Source organism: Capsicum annuum, chromosome 2 (genome assembly GCF_002878395.1).
Source record: "Capsicum annuum cultivar UCD-10X-F1 chromosome 2, UCD10Xv1.1, whole genome shotgun sequence".
NCBI classification, from domain to species: Eukaryota; Viridiplantae; Streptophyta; class Magnoliopsida; order Solanales; family Solanaceae; genus Capsicum; species Capsicum annuum.
In genome coordinates, this window is record NC_061112.1 from 90,430,230 (window position 1) to 90,450,413 (window position 20,184).

Consider the following 20,184-nt stretch of genomic DNA (forward strand, 5'->3'; position numbering starts at 1 on the left):
TAGGACCAATTGGTGGGCATTATCTAGTTGAGGGTCTACTCAATCCAATATATTTAAACTTCAATTGTTTGCTGTTGAGGAGAGTGAAAATATTGTGTCAGCTCCTAAAATTAGTCATTATAATGGATCTTTCTCTGCAACAGTAGATGCATTAATTGATGGTGAATCAAGTGAGGAAGAGGAGGATGAAAATGAACCTATAGATAGTGACTATAATAGTGATGAGTTAGAATTTCTTGAAAGGGAAAAGAAAAGAGAAGTTAATGAGAGTCTAGACAACTTCTTAAAGTTGGAAAAGGGAATGAGCTTTAAGGATCTTAATGAAGCAAAAATGTTTGTTAGCTTTTACTCTATTGTTAAGAAGAGGGGCCTTAAAGTTGCTAAGAGTGACCTACTAGAGTTAGATATAAGTGTGATGTTGGTTGCCCTTTTGTGAGTCTGATATCAGAAGTTGGTAAAGGTCAAGGATTTGAAGTTAAAACCTTGGAAATGAAACACACATGTAAACCATGCTTTAAGAATAGAAGAGCTTCCCAACAAGCTTTAGCACATTATTTCAAGAACAAAGTCCAAAATAACCCTACTTACAAGGTGACAGATATGCGAAAGCATGTGGATGATAAATTTTTTCTTAATGTTAGCTATACAAAGATGAAGAGGGTTAAGAGAATTATCTTAGAGAAACTGGATGGTAGCTTTATTGATGATTTCAATAAGTTGGAAATATATGCTCAAGAATTGAGGGATACCAATCCTGGTTCTAATGTTGTGATAAATATATCTAAAGATGTCTTGGTACAAGGTAAAAGAAGATTTTTAAGAATGTATGTGTGCTTTGAAGCTTTGAAAAGAGGTTGGATAAGTGGTTTAAGACCATTTATAGGTCTGGATGGGACATTTTTAAAGGGAAAATTTAAGGGAATTTTACTGGTAGCCCTTGGACAAAATTCAATGAAGCATTTCTATCCACTTGCTTGGGCAGTGATTGATAGAGAAACAGCTAGAACATGGAAGTGGTTCATTGACTTGTTGAGAAATTCATTAGGTTTGGCAGATGGTGAAGGGTTGACACTTATGTCTGATATGCAAAAGGTAATTATTTGCCACTTTCATTATTAATTTTATTTTGTTTACACTTGTTATGTTGATTATTTCATTATTTCAGGGGTTGATCGATGTTGTTGGTCAATTGTTTCCAAAAGCACACCACAGATGGTGTGTAAGACATATAGAAGCTAATTGGGTCAAGATTTGGAAAGGTGGAGAGATGAAAAAGTTAATGTGGTAGTCTGCTTGGAGTACATATGCAGAAGAATTTGAAGATCAACTAAAGAGCATGGGTTCTATGTCTGAACAAGCAATCAAAGATCTATTATGGTTCCCTCCAAAACATTGGTGCAGAGCCTATTTTGACAGTTTGCAAAAACTTCACATGTGAAAATAATTTCACAGAATCATTCAACAAATGGATTTTGTCTGCAAGGGCAAAGCCAATAATTAAGATGTTGGAAGATATCAGAATCAAGGTATTGTCTTTATTGTCTTATGTTATATTAATGTCTGTATCTAACTGTTAATGTTTGGTATAGGTCATGGGTAGGTTGAAAGATCTTGAAGCGCAGGGTGAAAAGTGGACAGAAAATTTTTATCCATATGCCATGGAGTTGTATAATGATTTCAAAATCATTGCACAAGGTTGTCATGTTCAAGCTAATGGAGACTTGGGGTATAAGGTAGTTGAGGGTATTGATAGGCATGTTGTGAGTCTTGCTAGTAAGAAATGCACATGTAGGACATGGGATTTGACAGGAATACCGTGTGCTCATGCCATTAAAGCTTTTTAACATGATAAACAAGAACTAGAGAATAAGATACACCAGTGGTATTCAAAAGATACTTATATGTTGTTGTAACAACATAAAATACAACCAGTTAGGGGTGAGAAATTCTGAAAAGTTCATCCTTCACTTGCTATGGAGCCACCAGGAATACATAAAATGGTTGGAAGACCAAAACTTTTGAGAGCAAGGTAGAAAAACGAGGTAAGGAAGAGAGAAGGATTGTGGTAAAAAAGTAGAAAGGGGCTGAAAATGACATGTGGCCACTGCAGTGCAACAAGTCACAATTTAAGGACATGTCCTATAGTAAGTTTCATGTCCCTTAGTTACTATTTATGTTGTTGTCGATTAAATATTTAACTGTATAGTTACTTTGTCAAATTTTGTAGCTTCAAAGAAGAGAAGAAGTTTTTCAAGTTGTGCCACTGTCAGCAACCCAACCCAGTGAAGAATCCGCCTTCATGATAACTCCTGGATTTTCTGCATCTTCTAGTCAACTGATATGCCAACCAATTGATGAAGATGAAATTGGAGATGAGCTTGAAGTCGAGGATGAGCAACCCTTGCTTAGGCCTAGGGCTTTATATGAAGCTAAGACAAGGCTGAAAATAAAGAAGTTACAGCAAAAACCAACTGCTACAAGGAAGATTAACTTCGGGGTGATGAAAACGGTGTTAGTATACCTACTAATCTGCCATATTCACCAAGAAAGATAACTTGGAAAGGAAAATCTTGTGTTACTTCAAGTCAATTGGCAACAGAAAAAGAGAAAAAGATTAGCAAACTGAAGACAAAGAGGGGCAAACACTAAGGAACAACAATTATACATATGTAGTGATTCTAAGTTTTTGAGGATGTTATGTAATAACATGGCACAATGAATTTTCGTTTTTGGTATTTTGAATCAGTCTTGAAGTAACTTGATTGTATTGATTCACTTTAAAATATTTGGGTGCTTATTATCTTGATTGGTTTGATGTGTTGTGTTGTGACTAGCTATTGTTTCATTTTGAAGTTCTGCGTTGTGACTGGCCATTGTTTGATGTTCTGTTTTGACTGGCCATTGTTTCGATGTTGTGTGAATTTTCTGCAGTATATAGGCAAGGAATTCTTTCATATCATATGTCCAGTTTCAATGTGAGCTGATATACATTAAAACTTCAGCTTGTTGAGTTGTTTTAATGTGTTCTGTTTCCAGCAAAACTTCAGCTTGTCTGCAACATTGTTGGCTGCCACTGATGCCACATTGTTGAGTTGTCTATTCCAGCAAAACTTCAGCTTGTCTGCAACATTGTTGGTTGCCACAGATGCCACAGAGGCTAGATAATTAGTTTAGTTTTACTTCTTTAGGTATACCCAACTTATACAACTTTCCTATTCCAACTTATACAACTTTTCTATTGATTGCTCTGGGAGATTAAATGAACTCTTGCAAATACTTTTTGTACTATCAAATAAAATTGTTCGTAGAATTGGACAAAAATGTTCTCTGTCTTTCCAATATGAATTTGTATGTAGAATCCTTTCAGTTGCATCTTTATTGATAAAAGTAAAGATCTTAAGTCCTTGTCTTGTGACTGTCTGATAGTAACTAATGGAATATATAGTTCAATAATTCAACTTTGGAATATAGTTAGACTATTAAGTCTTTGTCATGTCTTCTGTCTAATTATGGAATATATAGTTCGATAATTGAACGTATGGATTATGTTGTTTAAGTGAATTGATTTTTTTTAGCTGTGCTCGTATTCTTTAAAAATGTTGTCACACCCGTATCAATTCCTCAAAAAATACACAGCTCAGAGAATCTGCGACATACACCTGACAATGTATTTTTTTAAGTCCGAGCAATATAGATTTTTAGTCGACAAATAATTTTATAGGTAGTGCTTGTATCAGCTAGACTACAACGTGCTTCCTGAAAACGAAGATGATGAACGAGAACCACCAATGGTTCCAACACACCTGCACCATACCGTATTAAACCATCACCGTCTGACTAGAGATCAATCTGCAGAGCTGCCATCACCACAACACGTGGTTCTAAACCATCTCTACCTCGAGAACAGACAAGTTCCAGGATCAGTCATCGCAGTTGGTGCAACACATCGCTTTCGCTCAAAGAATGTTACTGTAGTGCTTTACAAACCAGTTCAAAGGAGAGGAGGAAGTACCAACAATGCTTGATTGTTTGTTCTGATGGTGAAACAATAGAGATAGAGGTAAATACACAGACAGCAACCGAGCAACGAGGGAGAACATAGGAATTATTAGAATCACGATCGAACATGAACAATCTAAGTTAGATCATGGTTGGTTTCGAAAAATTTACTGGTAGAATGGAAAAAAAACTAGTTATGTGTCTGATGTTAGTTTGGATGTAGCAGTTATCTTATGGTTGTGCTTTGGATTGAGAAAAATTAGGGGAAAAGCTGACTGATTTGGGTTTCTTTTAAATGTTAGAATTAGGTTTGGATGGGGCGGGCGGGTTGTTAGGTTTGTATTATTAATGGGTTGAGTTATTGGGTTTGGGTGGGTTAGGTTTTGGCGGGTCGGATTTTTAATTAGTTTAATTAATTACTATTTGACTAATTAAAAGATGCCACATTATTAATAAATAAGGGATAATTTAACCTGTTAAATAAAAAAGCAATTTAGGCCCTATAGGTAGATTGAGAGGTAATTTCAAATCCAATAAGTAAACAGAGGGCATTTTTACGCTATTTTAGATAGTTGAAGGACATTTTAAGTCCTTTTTCGTATAATTTATTACATATATATATATAAGTTGAATAATAAATTTACTAGAAAAGCAAGTTACATAGCCAAAAAACAGATGGGATTTACAATGGAAGGTGTTAGATCTAGCTGATAGTGATTGTACAAGGGGTTTGCAGGGTTGCACTGTGGAACCAATTGGAGTTGAGTTTTAATTGTTGCAATTGAGCCCACTTAGTTAGTTAGCTTTACAATTTGAACTACTTTTTATTCCATTTTAGTCCCTAGTATATTTGAGTTTTTATTCCAAATCAAATGAAAATATATTACGAGTTAGCCCTAGTTTGTTCATCTCTTTAGCTTAGCTTACGGTAGGTTTATCGAACGAAAGCGTCGTCGTTTATTCGAGAAAAGCCTCAAATTCTTAACATTGTTCCGATTCGACAGTAAAGGTGAAACCCTAATTGAAGTAGATCCTATTTATTCAAAGGTAAATCTAATGTTAATCCTTTGGTTTATGTAATTGTTGGACTTTTTTGGTTTATTATGTAAAATTTGTTGTGTTTAGTTTCGTTGTTGAAAATTTGTTATGTTGTTTATAAAGTTTAGTTGTAGTTACTGTTTAGCATTGTTATAGCTGTTTTATGCCATTTGAATTGTGAATTCTGGTGCATTTGATTCAGCTTTAATGTACCCGTTGATGCTTTTTTGAAGTTAAAAAGTCTGTATATATTTGGGTGAAAAGTCAGGTGCTTTTTGAGTGAGAAATTTGATATATTTGACCCAAATAAATTGGGATAAATGGTGCATTTGAGTGAATTCTTGTGCACTCGTTGATGCGAAGGGTGCATTTTTTTTTTTTGTAATCAAGAGAGACACGAAGAGACAGCTTCTGTTCAAATTTATGAAAAATTAGGGCATGGGGTTTTATTGATAAAAGTGTGTATGTTATGAGTAATTTCGCTAGCTTCAATTTTGATTGAGTTTCTTTTGACCGGAAATAGTAAAGACATAAAAGGAGTTTCTTTATTTTATTTGATAGACTATATTGAAGTTTGGTTCTCTTTTGACGCATTCTATATGTCTAGTAGTTGTGCTTCTTGTTTACAGATTCCTTGTACAATCTCTTGATGGGAAGCAAAGGTCGAGGGCCACCTCCCAACCTTAGGCATCCACCTCCTGGCCCAGGCATGGTGTATCATGATGCTTTTGGTCCTCCTATGCGCAACCCGCCGCCAGGTGATTTCCCTCCTTTTGACAGGCTACCTACTCCAGAGGTTTTGGAACAGAAGATTGGCGCACAGCATCTTGAGATGCAAAAACTTACTACAGAAAATCAGAGGCTTACTGCCACCCATGTAACTTTGAGGCGAGAATTAGCTGCTGCACAACATGAGCTGCAAATGTTGCATGTTCAGATAGATGCAGTCAAGGCCAACAGGGAACAAGAGACTAAAGGCCTTAACGATAAAATTTCTAGGATAGAGGCTGAATTTCAAGCTATTGAACCTATCAAAATAGAATTGCCGCAAGCACAAGGTGAAGCTCACAGTCTGTTTGCAGCGAGGCAGGAACTTCTTGCTAAAATGCAACTGCTGACTCAGGATCTTCAAAGGGCTCACACTGATGTGCAACAGATTCCTCTTTTGCTGGCTGAGCTGGAGAGCCTAAAAAAGGAGTATCAGCAGTGCCGGTAATTCTTTGGTAACTCTCTTTTTTATTGATCTGAAATGTAACTTAACAAGAACAGATCTTTTGACGTAATTAGAGCCGTAGTGGATGCTCATATCCTGAAACGAGAAGTTACCCTTTGTGTTAAGATACATTCATAGTACACTATCCTTTAGAAACCTTTTAGCGTACACCATTGGTTACTTCCTTCGAACATTCAACAACGTGATAGTTGTATGTGTCTTTTTTCAAAAGTAATACTCTATGACTCTTTGGTCCTAAACATCTTTAAAGATTAATGAACTTCCAATCAATATGCAAGTTGATTTAGGGACTTCCAAAATTTTATAACATCTAATGTTGTCCATTTTCTATTTATTAGTTGTGAACTTATATATATTTCTTGAAACCGGTAAGTTGTGATATTGTAGATGAAAATAGCCAAGCATTAAGACCGCGGTTGTGAATTACTCCCTTCGTTTCAATTTGTTTGGCTTAAGAGTGCAATGGTCAACCTAACTAATGTTCGGTGTGAATTCGAACATAGAATCTTCACTTTTTTGAAATAAAATTTACATATTTAGAAACTACATCAAAAGTACCATAAGTCGCAATTCTTAACAACTGAAAGTATTTGAGAAAAATGTTTTCAAAGAAATATTCTTTGACTTTCCAAACAGCAACTAAGACAACAACTTGAAACGGAGGGAGTACATAAAACCTATATTCTATTGGAAAATTGCTCTCTGTGCGGCCCCCCTGACCGCATAACTCCAATCCATCCCGTTTTGATATGGCTTGCTAGTTTTGCACCTTCTATTTTCAGTCCCAAAGCTAATATGAGCAATTTTATCCGCTTGTGCTGTGAATTGGTTCCAATTTGAGTTTCCCTCAAGGATCATGGTCCTGAATTACCCATAGTTTTTTTTCTCTTACCAAGTCGACATCATAATCATGGATCAGATTCCAGACAATAAATTGGAACAGAGTTGTTCCAGTAGAAAGATGTGACAAACAAATCACAATGAGGCGAGTATCTGTAGAATCAAATGGATATGTGGAGGAACTGCGCAAATCTCAGTGTAGTAGTCACTTCACGAATGTGATTAAAGGATTTAACTCAGTGTGCGGACTAGTTCATTTTAGATTTGTAGTAGGTATTTGAGGTTAAATCATTTAGGAGACACTTCAAGAATGTCATACATAGCTTATCATATGCTAGCATTAGAGAGGGGAGAAGCGGTAATGGTGGATAATGTTTTTCAATGAATGCTAACTTCTTGTTTGATCGAAAGATGTTTTGGTTTCCGTCATTCGATTGACAGGACTACCTATGAGTACGAGAGCAAATTGTACAGTGATCATCTTGAATCTCTTCAAGTGATGGAGAAGAACTACATGACTATGTCCAGAGAGGTGGAAAAACTTAGGGCAGAGTTAGCAAATACTTCTAACTCTGACAGACAAACAGGTAGCACATCTGCTTAATCATTTCTCTCTTCTTTTCTTTTTTTTTTTTTTTTTTGGATAATTGTACTGGCCGTTGTAGTTGTAGAAGAATTTAATATTTACATTAATTGTAATGTATATACAGGTGCGCCATATGGTTCAGCTGGATACAATGAGAATGATGCCACTAATAATTATGCTATTGGACAAAACATCTATGCAGATGGTTATTATCAGGTTTTAATCTGTTATTCTCATGTATCCGTTAGTTCTACAATGGTTCCCTCTGAATTGAGGAAGTTGAAATGCAGTTATGTGGTTTTAAATGCTATCTTCTTATGCTTCAAGTTCTCTAAATTATGTTCGCTAGAATTGAGCTGGTGGATATTGGTACTATGCATGTAAACTTTGTGTTCTGTTTTTGAGCAAAACTATGAAGTCTGAAGATACAAAGAATGTGAGAACAGGGGAAAAAACAAACAAACAAGGGTAATAAATATGAAGTGAAAATCTTAATAATTAGTTTACCTACATGGATTTTGACTCTTAAATCCAGGGTGACCCTTTTCTCTAACATTAGCAACTCTTTCTGATAAGTGCCTATATAATTGCTGTAGATTCATCACTCATGGATATTTTAGATTTGAATTTCCTTTTCCATTTGAACATTTATAACTCCTAATCAACTACTTTATTTGGTTGTCAAGCTAGCCATCTAAATTTGATTGATGCAGAGTAGAAAGGAAAATTTTCATAGAAGCACTCGGACTGTTCTTGAAACCCTGCTAAGCCTTTAAAATGAATAAGCCAGAATGACTGCAATAGCTCCTTTGTTTGCTATCAACTAGAACTACCTCTTAACAAAATAGTGTAACTTGAAACTTGCTGATGCCCAACTTATTTTTCTGAGTTGAGATGTATAGTTCAATTCTTGAAGTCCAATAGCAGAATTCTAATATAATAATTTTCTAATCTTTAGGAATTTGAAATCAACTAAACCTTTCGTTATATATCTTTTCCTTATTTGAAATATATATTAAGTCCTAATATTTAGAATTTCTAGATCAATTGATATTTTACCATTTGAAATATACCTACGGTTAACTCAATGAATCATGACGAAGGAGTATTACTATCTTGAAAGGAATTAAATCCACATCTACGCGAGTTTTACGTAAAAGAAGTCCTAAAAATATATTGCTTGGAACAAAGTTCATCCAACTCCAAAAACTTGTTCAAATAAAGGCTATGAGGGAGGGAGGGAGGGAGCACAAATAAATCATATAGTTATAGTTGCAAATAAAAACATCCAAAGTGAAACATATATATCTATATATACATATATATATAGATATAGATATAGAGAGAGAGAGGTGGTTAGCAAGTGTCATAAACAAAATGTCGGATTGATTTTTTAAATCTTCGAAAATAGAAATCATATTTTATTGGATAAAATCATAATTATAGTTAAGTATTTACATATTTGGGATGAGTTAATAATATTAAGAATTTGAATCAACAAGAAGAATTTATAATATTTATCAAAAGAATCCAATACATTTTCTTTTCCTAATTCATCCTATCAGTTTAATTATTTTTCACAAGTACAGTATAAAGAATCAAATTGGTAAAAATGTAAAACTTGGAGCAACAAGGATACAAAATGTAGTCTAAATTAATCATCTTTCTTTCTTTTTTGCTTCGTTACTCGATATTTTTCTGTACATTGAGGTGTTCATTTTAAATATTAAATTATTTAATTTAAAATTTTTCATTTGTCTCTGATATTTTGTTCTAGCTATAGGTTTAATCTTTTCATTCCAAAATTCATAAAAGACCAAAAGTTTCAAATTTCCAATTTGTGTAATTTCGAAAATTTTTGTAGATTTTATGTGTTGCTTATTTGTCAGGTCCAAGAAACAACAATTTTCATAAGATATTCTATAGAAGTCCTTAGAAATCACAATAAGCTAATTGTGGATTTATTTGGAGCAGGATTTATTCTTTTATTGAGTTACTAGCTGAATGGAATAAACATTTTCTTTTCATCACTCAAAAACACATTATTTAATACTTATATTTATTTAATTTTTTATTATGTATTCATTAATATAGGTTCAATGTGCAAAGTGGGATTGAAGTCTCTTGTTTCATCGGAACTGTGTCTCCTGTCAAAACTCTGGATTAGATGAATGTTCTTTATTATTATTTATTGCGAATGCCAAAAGCTGACCGTATCTCTACACTTTACATGGCAGGGCAGAGGCTCCCTGCCAACAGGGACTAATGTTGGAGGAGTTCCTGCAGTTACATCTCCACAAGTTGGAGCTCAATCTGTGCCCCCGTCAAACAGGCCTCCTTATGATGGACATGGGGGACAAAGGGGATCAGGCGTTCCTGGTTATGACACACAAAGAGGATCCGGATTAGCAGCTTATGAAGCTCAGAGGGGGCATGGATATGATACAATGAGGGGAACTGGGTATGATGCTCAGAGGGCAGTAGGTTATGAAGCTTACAGAGGACCTGGCTATGATGGATATGGGGCACCTGTTTATCATGCTCAGAGAGGATCTGGCTATGACGCATCATCCAAAGGTGGTGCTGCAACTCAAGGACAGGTAGCACCTACAGGAAATCCTCATCGGCCGTCTACCTCACCTGGTCTTGTTGGTCCTGGATATGATGCATCAAAACAAGGTGGAAATCCAGCACGCAGATGATTTCAGCTCCATTTTTGTGTTATTTCTTGTGGAATATTATTATCTCGAGCATTCGCTTCAGTTTCACTATTAGAAGTCTCCTTAAAAATCTATTCACTGCATGGACTTGAGGCTGGTTAATGTTAAAGAAGGAAATCTTGCTTTGTTGATTGGCTGCGTAGTAGGTTCAAGTTAACTATATTTGATGTTTCTTTTAGGAATCTCCAAGAGTTCATGTTTCACATTTAGAAATATTGTCTAGTACCATCTAAATTGAGGTTGGTTTACTTTTTTTAAATATTCATAGAAGCTGCTGATTGTGAGCCCCTTCAAGGTAACATCGAAAATGGAAGCTCTTGAACAATCTTTTAATGTGCCTAGTACGTTTTCTTATGCATAGGGTGTCTTGGATTGAATGACATCGGAGTTCTGCTTATGGGTGATTGGTATATTAGCTTGTACATCTATAGTTGCTAGTCTTGAGAAATAGTAGAATTTAAGGACACCAGAAAATTGTACAAGTAGGGAATATAGTGAATTCTCCATCGGTCGGAGTGTTGTTATACATTCATGTAAACGTTCGTGCCACAATAGACGTCCTTGATGTTCTAATGATAAAAATTGCTTTCAGAAATTCTTTCCGAATAATACAGTAAAATATACATCCAATTCTCCTTTATTTTCACCGGTTTAATCATCCACCTGAGAGTGTTACAAACTTCCTACATGATCAAATGATAATTTAAAAATTGATAGGATGTATATGTAATTACTATTATATATATATATATATATATATATATATATATATATATATATATTTTAGATAGACCCCAAAGGTGTTTAGTAGATAATCTTTGGATATGTTATAATAGACAAAACCGTAATCATTTTATGGCATCCATGAACTCTTTATGCCATTACATGGCAGAAAAAAGTAGGCCTAGGTTTAAATACTATATAGTCATTCATCATTCATGGAAAAACTAACGGAATTTTCCAAACATGGTTAAAAGTGTTAGATTCAATACAAGGTTTTAAAGCCCCTCTTTTTAAAGGTTTTAATGATTCTACCGAAGCCACCAATCATGCTAGAGGATATTTAGGACCAAACTATTATATATCTCCATCACTCAGACAGAACCCAGATCAAATACCTCAGTATAATTTGCAAAAAGAGACTGGAAAGATCATTTTCTACAACCATTGTTTTTCAATGACGGAGAATTTCAAGAAGCTAAATGCTCAGAAAAAATCACTCCTCGTGGAAAACACTAGATTAATAAAGCAGATACAACCCTTGCCTTTATCTGCGGGAGGCTGTCCTGTTGGTCTCATGTTGAAAACAAATGAGTGAGATTAAACTTATTTATTTATTTCCAGTTGTAATCTACTTAACTGGTCTGCTAATTCGTTTTCTTTACCTTTTATATGTTCAAATACTATATTCTTATAAACAGATATGGTGTCTGTAAAATTTAGCCATCTTCTTCTACTACTAGTTTTGTCATTTATTTTTTGATGAAATTTAACTATAGCTTCACAATCTGTTCTAACTAAAATTTCTTCTTTATTTAGAATATATAATTTGAAACTATGTCGTCCACTATGTGCTGTCTGGGTGCATTTTGACTTGCCAGTAGCCTGACTTACAGTCAAATTTACTATATACCTTTTTATTTTGAATTCTATTAATTAACTCACTTTTATCTGGTAGTTTATATGTATCTGTTCTGGTGTTATCATTTAACTCACTTTTATCTGGTATTTTACATGCATCTGTTCTAGTGCTATCATTTAATCTTTTATAGTTATTACCATACGAGCTTTACCTCTTATTTGTTCACTATGATTTCTTACCATAAAGGCGGCCGATCTAAACAGTGGTATATATATATTTCAATAATATTATATTTCAATATTATGATTTTTCAATATTTTAACACAAAGATAATAAACAAGGATATATTTCAGTGAATAATGATTGATTTTTTAGTATATCAGTTTTGTAAAACCTACTCAGTACTCCCTCTTTCCCACTATTTCTTCATGTTTATCATTCTTATAGTTTATATTTTCCCCAGAGTTTTTTTTTTACCCTGTTCATCTTTTCCTCTTAATCTATGTTCTTAACATCTTACTTCTTTAACCACACCCCGAAAAATTTTAGTATGGCAGCTAACACTCGTCCTTGGTCTGTTTTGCAGACCTGTTGGACTATCAAGGCCAGAATTCCTAGGAATTTACAGGTTAATCCATCGTTGTTATTAAGAAATTAAGAGGCTAACCATATACTAAGGGTAAGAATTTTACAAAGAATTTAATTTACATGATGTACAAAAATATGTAGAATAACTTTAAACATGGATATAAGAACATAAGTATAAATATTTTTTGTGGGGAAAATATGTAAATAAGAACTTACATGAAGTAACTAGGAGAGAGGTTTCCCTTTCGGGAACTCCCTTAAGATCGAATAGAAAAGTTGGAGCTTTTATTTAAAACACACTGATACAAAGTTTATACAAGAAGGACTGACTTGGATAGGTTTGTTGGGAGGAAGGGTTTACACATTTCAAATGAGTGAGATTAAACTTATTTATTTATTCGCAGTTGTAATCTACTTAACTGGTCTACTAATTCGTTTTCTTTACCTTTTATATTCAAATACTATATTCTTATAAACAGATATGGTGTCTATAAAATTTAGCCATCTTCTTCTACTACTAGTTTTGTCATTTATTTTTTGATGAAATTTAACTATAGCTTCACAATCTGTTCTAACTAAAATTTTTTCTTTATTTAGAATATATAATTTGAAACTATTTAACCCGTATATTATAGCTAATACTTCTAGGTCTATAGCACTCATGTTTCCTTTTTCTTTATATGCCCCACTCTGATAACCACATATTTGTTCTTCATTTTTATTACTGTATTTATTAGGTCGTGCTTTTAAGATAGCTCCCCATCCTAAATCACTTCCATCTGTTTGAATGATTAAATAATCTGATTCTAATGGAATTTTTAGGTCTGGGATATTTTTAATTTTTTATTTTATTTTTTGGATTAATTTAATGTCTTCTATATTGAAATTTTTCTGCCCTTTACTACCTGTCTTTGTGTATAATGGTCATGCTATTTTTTCTAAGTCTTGAATAAAATTTCTTGCATAATTTACTAATCCTAAAAATTTTTGTAAATCTTTTGTCTTTTCTAATTTATCTGGCATTTCTAATACCTTTTTTGCAATGTGTGGTTGGAGTTTTACCTTTCCATTTCCTAAAGTTATTCCTAGAAAATTAATATAAGTCTTACATAATTCCATTTTCTTTTTACTTATTATTATTCCATGTTTAACAAATAATCTGAAAATTATTTGTAAATGTCCTAAATGTTCTTGTATATTTTGACTGAATACCAAAATATCGTCTACATATACTAATGTAAAATGTTTATATTCTCCAAATATGTTATCCATCTTTCGTTGAAAAATGGGTGGAGCTGTCTTTAAACCAAACGGCATAACTAACCATTCAAAATGTCCACCTGGACATGTGAATGTCGTCCACTCTATGCTATCTGGGTGCATTTTGACTTGCCAGTAGCCTGACTTACAGTCAAATTTACTATATACCTTTTTATTTTGAATTCTATTAATTAACTCACTTTTATCTGGTAGTTTATATGCATTTGTTCTGATGTTATCATTTAATCTTTTATAGTTAATTATCATACGGGTTTTACCTCTTATTTGTTCACTATGATTTCTTATCATAAAGGCGGCCGATCTATGTCTAGAGGTAGATCTTCTTATTACTTCTAATTGTAAAAGTTCCTTTATTTGTAGATCAAATTCTTTAGTATCTTCATTATTTGCTTCTATAGGTGCTGTTTTTATAGTGTATTCTGAATTAATTATATCTAATTTACACATTATCTCGTTAGCGTCCCAATGGGCTAACGGTCTTTCTCCTATTATTTCCATTTTATCTAGTATAGATATTATATTTTCTAAATCTTTTGGACTGTTTATTATTCCTATTTTATCCATTCCTTTTCTAAAATTATAAAACTGAGTTTCTATACTTATTAGAGTATAGTCTTTTTCTATATCTGTTAAGCATTCTTGTCCTTCTGCATTAAGCAGAGTATAATTTCTAACTTCTTCTAGGTTTTCTTTTATATTTTTGTTTTCTTTAAACAGGTTGCTGCTTTGGCATTGATTATTTTGGCAATCATCACAACATGGTTCTGGAAGCAATCTCGTTTTATGTGTGTTTAGTATTCTATATACTGTTGACAATGTTACTGTTTGTACTGGTGTATAAGTTAAGTTTTTAAAGAGCATTATTCCATCTCTTGTTAAAAGACATCCTCCTTTATTCTGGATACAAAATGTTAGTCCGATAACAAAATCTGATCCTATGTTTAAATCTCTTGGTAATATTTTATTAACATTGTAAACTGGGTTATAGAATTTATTGCATGTATTTAAAAAATTTATTTGTGCCTTTTCTATGTAATAATTATAGATATTTTGTGATCCATCCATTTGAGTAGCTGTTATAGGTCTTTCAAGACTTTTAGTAAATGTTCCGGTACTATTTCTTTATTGATTAAACAGCTAGTACATCCGGGATCTACTAATGCTAGAGTTTCTATCTCTACGTCTTTTATTTTAATTTTTACTAAAACTTTTATGGTAGAGAATTCTTTATCTTCGTTGCATATGAGACTAGTGTCATTATCTTCTAGATTCATAAGTTTTCTCTAATTTTTCCAAATGTATCGCTTCTTGTGTATCTGTTTCTTCTATGACGATTTTGGTTTTTCCTTTTTCTAGGATGGTTAATCTTTGTTTTAAATCATTTACTCGGGTTTCTAAAGTAGACACCCTTAGATTTAGGATTTGATTATTTGTATGTTTTTGTCCGTTATTTATTTTTGATTCTACTTTTATTTTTAAAGTGTTTTCTATACAATTTATACATGCTTCTAAGTAACATTTTTTGCATTTAGCTCTATTGTCTTTACTTGGATACCAATTACATATACGACATCTATTACTGTCTAAACCTTTGTTTCTTTGGAATTCATGTATACATTCTTGAGTAACATTCATTAAATTATTAATTACTAGATTGTTTAAGTCTAAATCCTCTATCTCTTGTCCTAGCTCATTAACTAAGTTATCTTCTTCTGATTCTGAAGAATTAGATTTTGGATTATCTTTATCATTTATATCAATACTTATTATTGAGTATATACTTTCTGTATCTGACATATATTCGTTTACATTTAATAAAGTTTCTTGGAAATCCTCTATTAGCTGAGAATTTCTAGTTCTTTTATTATTTCTTTTAGGACATACATTAGCTAAATGGTCGATGCTTCCACAAGTATAGCATTCTAATTTGTTTTTATAATTTCTATCATTTCTATATTTCCTAACATGTCTATCTCTATTTAACCATGGTTTTTTAGCTTTTGATTTTCTTAAGAAGTATTGTTTACGATTATATGGTTTTTGATTATGTTTCTTCTTATATTTTCTATATAGTTTCTGATCGTAATTCTGAGTTGTGTATATAACAGATTTACAGAAATTCATTTCATTTCTTTTTAATTGTTTTTGTATTTGTATGTTTGTATATTTTTCTGTTAGTATATCCATTATATGTTGTGTTCTATGTCCTATTGTCCATTTTAGATTTGGGTTGGCTACTACACCATCTCTTTTATACCATCTATTTCTCTTCCTAAGGATCCAGGTAATTTATTGAATAATTTTTTGCCTAATTCTTCATTAAAGGTATTTCCGCTGACGGTGCAATAATAAAAATAGTCTTGTAGGAATTTCTTTATATATACCCAATGTGAAATACTTAATTGTTCTAGTTTAATTAATGCTTCCTTTTATAGTGCTAATAATCCACTATTTGGATCTTTTCCAGTTAATAACATATGCATTTTGTTTGTGAAGTTATAGGGGTTTGGTCCCATACTTAATAAAACTTGGAAATCATATGGGCAATTTGTCTTAAAACTTTCCCATGTGGCTTTTGCAGATTCCCCTAAGAAGGTTTCTAAATATTTATACATTGTTTCCGTATCTGTTTACTCAGTACTCCCTCTTTCCCACTGTTTCTTCATGTTTATCATTCTTATAGTTTATATTTTCCCAGAGTTTTTTTTTTACCCTGTTCATATCTTCCTCTTAATCTATGTTCTTAATATCTTACTTCTTTAACCACACCCCGAAAAATTTTAGTATGGCAGCTAACACTCGTCCTTTAAAAAATCAATAATAGGATTAACTGAAGTAGATATGACAAATAATGGAGAAATATTCTATATAAGTCCAGATTTTCTAATGAACTTAAAAGAATTTGGAAAAAACATTAAAATAGGAATCCAAACTAAAGGGTACGAAGAAATGAATAGTGGAAATAATTTATTAATGTGCATAGGGTTTATTGAAAAATTAACTTTAAGCAGTAATACTAAATTTAAACTAAAAGTAAATGATGTAGTTGAAATAATGAGAAATAAAGACATAAGTTTAATAAAACCAATAAAAATAGACTCGGAAATATATGCAGGTTTAGAATGAAATTTAAACAAATTTACTAAACCAAAAATTCTTACACCAGACTCTCATCTATTATATACTACAAGTAAAGGAGAAACTTCAGTCAGGTTTACAGATTATAATTACACAACTAAAAGAAATTTAGACGATGATGAAATAGAGAGTAATATAGAAACAGAACGCAAGTTTATGAATATAGAAGTCCTACAAGAAGGATATGAAGTAGACATGACCATAGAAAAAGCTAAAAACTTAGCAGAAGAATATAAGTATATAACTTTTAAATGTAAAGGATGTCAAAAGGACGAAATGAAAATAAAAGAATGTATAGAACATTTTAAAAACTGTTTAGAGAGAAGTGCTAATTTAGGATATAGAAATAACAAATTATTCCTTGAAAGAAAAGATGACGACACAATTTCTGTATTAAGTTCCACAATAAGTTATAGAGAACTAGCAGAATTAGAACCAACTAGCTCTTCAAGTGCTAGCCCATTCCAACAAACAAACCCTAATCCCCAACTAATAGATTATAGTACAGGCAATGTACCTAGAAGACCAGCAATTAGGATAAACCCAGATACAGAACTTAGAGGAGATAATATAAAACCAGCAGGTAAAAGAATGCCAATAGAAGAACCAATTAAACTACAAGAAGGAGGTAGTAAAGGTAAAATTCTGAATATAGTAGCACGATCCCCAAATGTAGGATACAGTGATATATTTATGGAAAGGAATAGTAGCTGCATATTACTTAAGACATTATACAGAAACAGATACGGAAACAATATATAAATATTTAGAAACCTTCTTAGGGGAATCTGCAAAAGCCACATGGGAAAGTTTTAAGACAAATTGCCCATATGATTTCCAGGTTTTATTAAGTATGGGACCAAATATTTTTTTGTAATAAATGTGTTAATCAATATAAGTTTAATTGGGAAAATCATAATGAAAAATGGATTAGCCAATATAAGTTTAATTCAGAAAAAAATGATCAAGTTAATTCAACATAAGATAAAATATAAAATTTGGACCACTAAAGACTTTAATCTTAAAAACTATCAGTAAAATAAGAAGGAAAAAATGTTGACGCATGCATGTGTTTGAAAATAAAAATAAGATCTAGAATATACTCTTAAAAAAAATATTCTTTTAATTTAAAATAAATTTATTTGATTAATATTTAGAAATATTATAGAACAACCATTACAACTAATATAATGTCATAAAAATAAAATAAAATTAAAAAACAAGAATAGCAACAAGATAATTTTTTTTTTACAAATATAAAGTTTAATATGATTTGAGCCGGGCTCAACACAGGTCAAATACGACTAGTAAGACAATAGAAATGGCAAATAAAATGAATCTATCCGAAAAGTAGTGAAATCTTCCAACGCTATAGTTGCTTGATCATTTCTGTAGTCTTTGATGTATGAACTTCTTTTTTTCTTTTGATATATGGGCAGGCAAAAAAAAAAGAAAAGAAAAGAAAAGAAAATGTTATTTACTCTGTTCATTTTTATTTATCTAATTTAAACTTTGCACATTCCTTAAAAATAAAAATTAATATGATTATTTTATCGCAATATTCATATGGGTGAAAATTATTTTCTCCTAGAAGTTTATCTTAAAAATCAACCGCTCTCCCTCCCCAACTATCATTAATAATCAACCTCCCTTTTTTTTTTTTTTTTTTATCAAAATCCGACCATTGAGCGATGACTAGATAGGTAAATAGTAATTTCACTTTCTTCTGACTTAATTAAGTGGCCTAATTAATTAATATTATCCTTAATATTCTGTTTCATCTGTTATAACGACGATCTTCTCTTTGTTGTTCATGCAAAGAAGAACATAACTATTCATCTTCAACCTCACAAAATTAAGTTAAGCAATTTGAATTAGCTTCACTTTACCCCCCCCCCCCCCCCCACAACCCCCCAACTACTTTGTCATATGTTATGCCTTTTCAGTTGCAAAATTATTGGATAATTTTTTTTCTTTCTTGAATTCGTATTGCTAAACTCTATCAGCAATAATATGAATGAAATATAATTTATCCATCATATTTATCAAAATAATATGATACAATATAATTTTATACTATATATAAACATCCTAGCTATTACATAAGTGGAATGAAAAATAAATTCGAAGCATTACATAAAGAAAACATACTAGTACGAGTAGACTGACCAATAGTAGTAATAATAATTGTAGTAGTAGTAGTATGAGCAATGCTAATAACAATTACATTTATTTGATTAAAATACATAATGAAAGAAGTCCCAATAGCACATAATAAACTAGTAATACACAGGATCTAATATTTCATATATTGAAACTCAGGGGCGCATGCTAATAGGGCGCACGTTAAGCGACGACAGCTAACATACACCAACATCGGAAATGGCCCAAAAATGGCAGACGAAGGCGAAGATCACAACTAATACAACACCTAAAGGACCATCAGAAGTAATACTATAACAATCAGTATCAAATGGGAAGCCAACAACTCAAGAAATGGGGGTTCCTCAGCAATCTACAGTTCAACTAGCTGGGAGAGACAAAGGGACTAGCAGTGGCTCTGCAGTGAGATAGTTACACCGGAAACAGGGGTTTCTCAGCCACTACCTACAGCTCAAATAGCTGAATGGGTATTGGGGACTGGCAGCTGCTCGAAAGGTTCGATGAATGTTCCAACGCAAAACCCCCAGGGCACTCACACTATCAAATCCCTACCTGAAAATGCTAAGAATGGGGAAGGCTCAACACAAGCGATGAGGAAGCTAACCTTCTCAGTAAGTTCCAAACCAATTGAGGCACAACAGAGCAAACTTCCGCTGATGGATAAGCAACTTCAATCTTTTCACCTATAATGAAGAATGGGTTAAAGTGGTTAAATTGAATCTGGATGAAGTAGAAACACAACAACGAAAATGGGATGATGCGTTAATAAGATATGTTGTGGGGAAGAATCCATCGTTCAAACAGATGTTACACTTTGTGTATATATTCTAAAATTTTATAGTAACACATAGAGTTTACTTACATAATGATGGATATTTCATATTTCGGTTTGAGAATGAAGACAATAGAGAAAAGGTCCTCAACAATTGGCCATACACGTATGACTATAGAGCATTTGTGCTGAAGCTATGGATACCAAAATTTCAGAGGAGTAAAGAGTCTCTGAAACAAGTAC

General features: G+C 32.6%; 3 protein-coding genes across 5 annotated transcripts; all 3 read left to right on the top strand.

Annotated features, from left to right (window-relative positions):
- Window positions 1-600: 600 nt before the first annotated feature.
- On the top strand, window positions 601-1,844 carry LOC124896204. Its single transcript, XM_047407731.1, has 4 exons — window positions 601-1,092; window positions 1,166-1,259; window positions 1,453-1,526; window positions 1,590-1,844. The coding sequence occupies exons 1-4, from the start codon at window positions 601-603 to the stop codon at window positions 1,842-1,844; spliced, it is 915 nt and encodes a 304-aa protein (XP_047263687.1).
- Window positions 1,655-2,815, top strand: LOC107861001. Its single transcript, XM_016706410.2, has 2 exons — window positions 1,655-2,144; window positions 2,228-2,815. The coding sequence occupies exons 1-2, from the start codon at window positions 2,091-2,093 to the stop codon at window positions 2,552-2,554; spliced, it is 381 nt and encodes a 126-aa protein (XP_016561896.2). The 5' UTR covers window positions 1,655-2,090; the 3' UTR covers window positions 2,555-2,815.
- A 744-nt stretch (window positions 2,816-3,559) lies between these two features.
- On the top strand, window positions 3,560-10,548 carry LOC124895896 (protein FLX-like 2). Of its 3 annotated transcripts, none has more exons than XM_047406407.1 (5): window positions 3,560-4,060; window positions 5,667-6,249; window positions 7,553-7,698; window positions 7,822-7,913; window positions 9,935-10,548. In XM_047406407.1, exons 2-5 carry the CDS (start codon window positions 5,687-5,689, stop codon window positions 10,397-10,399), a joined length of 1,266 nt encoding a protein of 421 aa, XP_047262363.1. In that variant the 5' UTR covers window positions 3,560-4,060; window positions 5,667-5,686; the 3' UTR covers window positions 10,400-10,548. The 3 variants fall into 3 exon arrangements, with proteins under 3 accessions (XP_047262363.1, XP_047262361.1, XP_047262362.1); XM_047406405.1 differs by having other exon boundaries at window positions 3,571-5,046; window positions 5,648-6,249; XM_047406406.1 differs by having other exon boundaries at window positions 3,571-5,046.
- The last annotated feature ends 9,636 nt before the right edge of the window (window positions 10,549-20,184 follow it).